This window comes from Rhincodon typus, chromosome 42 (genome assembly GCF_021869965.1).
Source record: "Rhincodon typus isolate 14 chromosome 42, sRhiTyp1.1, whole genome shotgun sequence".
NCBI classification, from domain to species: Eukaryota; Metazoa; Chordata; class Chondrichthyes; order Orectolobiformes; family Rhincodontidae; genus Rhincodon; species Rhincodon typus.
The window spans coordinates 6,480,372-6,483,106 of record NC_063373.1 but is presented as its reverse complement, the minus strand read 5'-3'; the positions used below and the strand labels follow the sequence as shown (position 1 = coordinate 6,483,106).

The 2,735-nt window shown below is 51.5% G+C and overlaps 1 protein-coding gene across 1 annotated transcript in view; it reads left to right on the top strand.

Moving 5' to 3' along the window:
* The window catches only part of LOC109922248 (zinc finger protein 850-like), a 32,630-nt gene that overhangs the window by 28,984 nt on the left and 911 nt on the right, over positions 1–2,735 (top strand). Inside the window, exon 5 of the mRNA XM_048619309.1 lies at positions 1,098–2,707. Within this exon, the coding sequence (XP_048475266.1) occupies positions 1,098–1,854 (757 nt within the window). The 3' untranslated portion in view covers positions 1,855–2,707. The remainder of the gene's footprint in view (positions 1–1,097; positions 2,708–2,735) is intronic.

Genomic DNA, 2,735 nt, shown 5'->3' with positions numbered 1-2,735 from the left:
CCCCTTCTCCCCCCTTCTCCCCCTGCGGCACCCAGTTCGGAGCAGGCGCAGTGTGGGCTCCCTGTCTGGAGCAGGCGCAGTAGGGCCGCCGTGTCCGGAAGTGAATGCAGGGAGGGTGCAGACCGGGGAAAGGTTTGTTTTGTTTTCACCGCTTTCTCAAAGACATTGATATCCTTTTGTTCCCTCAGTTTGAAACATTCATTTGTCTGGTTCAAAGGATGACCTTCCTAATGTTCACCATTACAATTTTATTTTACAAAGGAAGATCATTTTAGTGAATGGTAAACTAATGCAAAACAGACACATGTCTTGTGTCCTATAGTATGTATCTGTTTTGTTTTATTTGTGGTTCTCTCATTGTCATTTCCAATTACTTCTGGTCTTGTGAGATGGTTCTGCAGCTATTGCAAATATTTCCAGTCTTTTCAGCAACTTGACTCCATGCTAACACCATAGAGCACTCCAGTTATCCCCATACATCCTTGCAGTTTTGTTTCTGTCAGATACCCATCCCATTTAGTTTTGTTATCATTAATCCTCTTTGCTTCTGTATTGATCAGAGGCAGAGAATTCTAGAGAGTTCCAAGCTGGATCTCAAATTAAGACACAGTATGTTACGCGTCTTTTTAGGATTTGTCCGTCAAGTTGAATCAGCACCTTCAAGAGAACGAGTTCCAGCACAGAGAGAGTATGTGGGATGGTGGTTTACGAGCTTGTGGTGAATATGAGAGAACAGATTGTTCTGTGGAGTTTATTTTTATGTTCTGAATTTCTAACCAGGACTGACACAGATGACTTTTCTAGTCTCCTTTTGCAGGATATTAGAAGAGGACAATTTCAAAATGGAAATGTCAAAGCATGCAGCGCGTCAGCGTCTGACATTCGCTCAGCTCATCAGGAACTGATTATCGTGGACCTTTGAAATCTAAAGGAGGAAATGGTTTATGTCTGTTCTTGTCTGCTTCAAACCGAAAAAAGCAACAAACACACACACACACCCAAATGATAGTTTCTCTGTGAACTGACTGTGGATAGAGGATCTCACAGCCTGGAAAAAAAATCACACCAAACACTTGTTCTGAGGACATTCCCTCCATGGAGAAACCGTGGAAATGTGGGGACTGTGGGAAGGTATTCCCAACACCATCCGCACTGGAAACTCATCGACGCAGTCACACAGGGGAGAGGCCGTTCACCTGCTCTGTGTGTGGGAAAGGATTCACCCAGTCAAGCCACCTGCGATTGCACCAGCGCGTTCACACCGGGGAAAAGCCGTTCGCCTGCTCGGTTTGCGGGAACGCGTTCCGCGATTCGGGCAGCCTTCAGAAGCACCAGCGGTTTCACACGAGGGAGAAGCCGTTCACCTGCTCTGTGTGCGGAAAGGGGTTCGGTCAGTCATCGAGCTTACGCCGGCACCAGAGCAGTCACACCAACGAGAGACCTTACAAATGCTCCGACTGTGGGGCTGCTTTCAAAAGCTCTTGGGATCTGATGCTGCACCAGCGCATTCACACCGAGGAGAGACCGTTTGGCTGCTCCCACTGCGCCAAGAGGTTTAAGACGTCATCTGAGCAGCAGAGGCACCAGCGGGTTCACACCGGGGAGCGGCCGTCTGTCTGCCCTGTGTGCGGGAAGGGCTTCATTCAGTCATCCGGCCTGCAGAGGCACCAGCGGGTCCACACCGGGGAGAGGCCATTCACCTGCTCCGTCTGCGGGAAGGGCTTCACCCAGTCCACCAATCTGCGGACCCACCAGCGCATTCACACCGGGGAGAAGCCGTTCTCCTGCTCGGAGTGTGGGAAGGGATTCACTCAGTTATCCAACATGGTGTCTCACCAGAGAGTTCACAAGTGAGCGCAGGGGTTGAGTCACATTCCAGGACGGAACCGTATTCATTCTGGCAGTGGGTGAGTTGGGAAGGCTTTTTTTTTCCTCTGAGGACCTGGCTGTTGTCACCTATTTCGCTTCCAATGGGGCTGGTGCCCTTTGAGCCCTGGGTCTGCACATTGACGCTGAAATGATCCACGGATGCAGATGAAGGACATTTATCCTGGGTGGGACGTAATGTTTGTCCTTAGCACAACAGGTCGATGCAAAATAAGTAGTTTGTCTGTGTCCCATTGAGCACAGGGCCAGGCCAGTCGGCGCAACTGGTCCCTGTCAGTATTTACGCTCCACCTGAACCAGCACCCATCCCTCTTCATCTGCACCCCTGTCAGTTTAACCTTCTATTCCTTTCTCCCTCATGGCTGTTGCCAGCTTCCCCTTAATTGTATTCCTGTCTTCCCCAACGACAGCATGTCCTTCTGTTCTAAAGGTGACCGAACAGCAGCTCACAAGATACCTGGGGTGGGGAGGGAGGGGGGTGCTCCTTCCCAGATAAAGTGGGCGGTTGCGAATCCGGGAATTGAATCTGGATCGTTCTGAGGAATTGCCCAGGGCCCTGGCTGGGTGCCACTGCCTCCACCGGGCCCAACTCGAACCTGACCAGGTCTGGTCCGATACCCTGGGATTCAGCAATGGATACAACAGATGTTGTCGATTCCCCCGTCGAAAGGAGCAACAGCGAGGGTGAGCCCTGCGGTGGGGGGCCTAAACCGGATGGTGCCGCCGGGCTCTGTGTCAATCTGCGAGAGGCGGGAATGAGGGCGGCCTCACCCTCTGCCCACCGGCAGACAGAGTCACTCAGGAGCTGTCAGCGAGTGAGGTCTTTCTCCAAACTCCCCATGAACCGA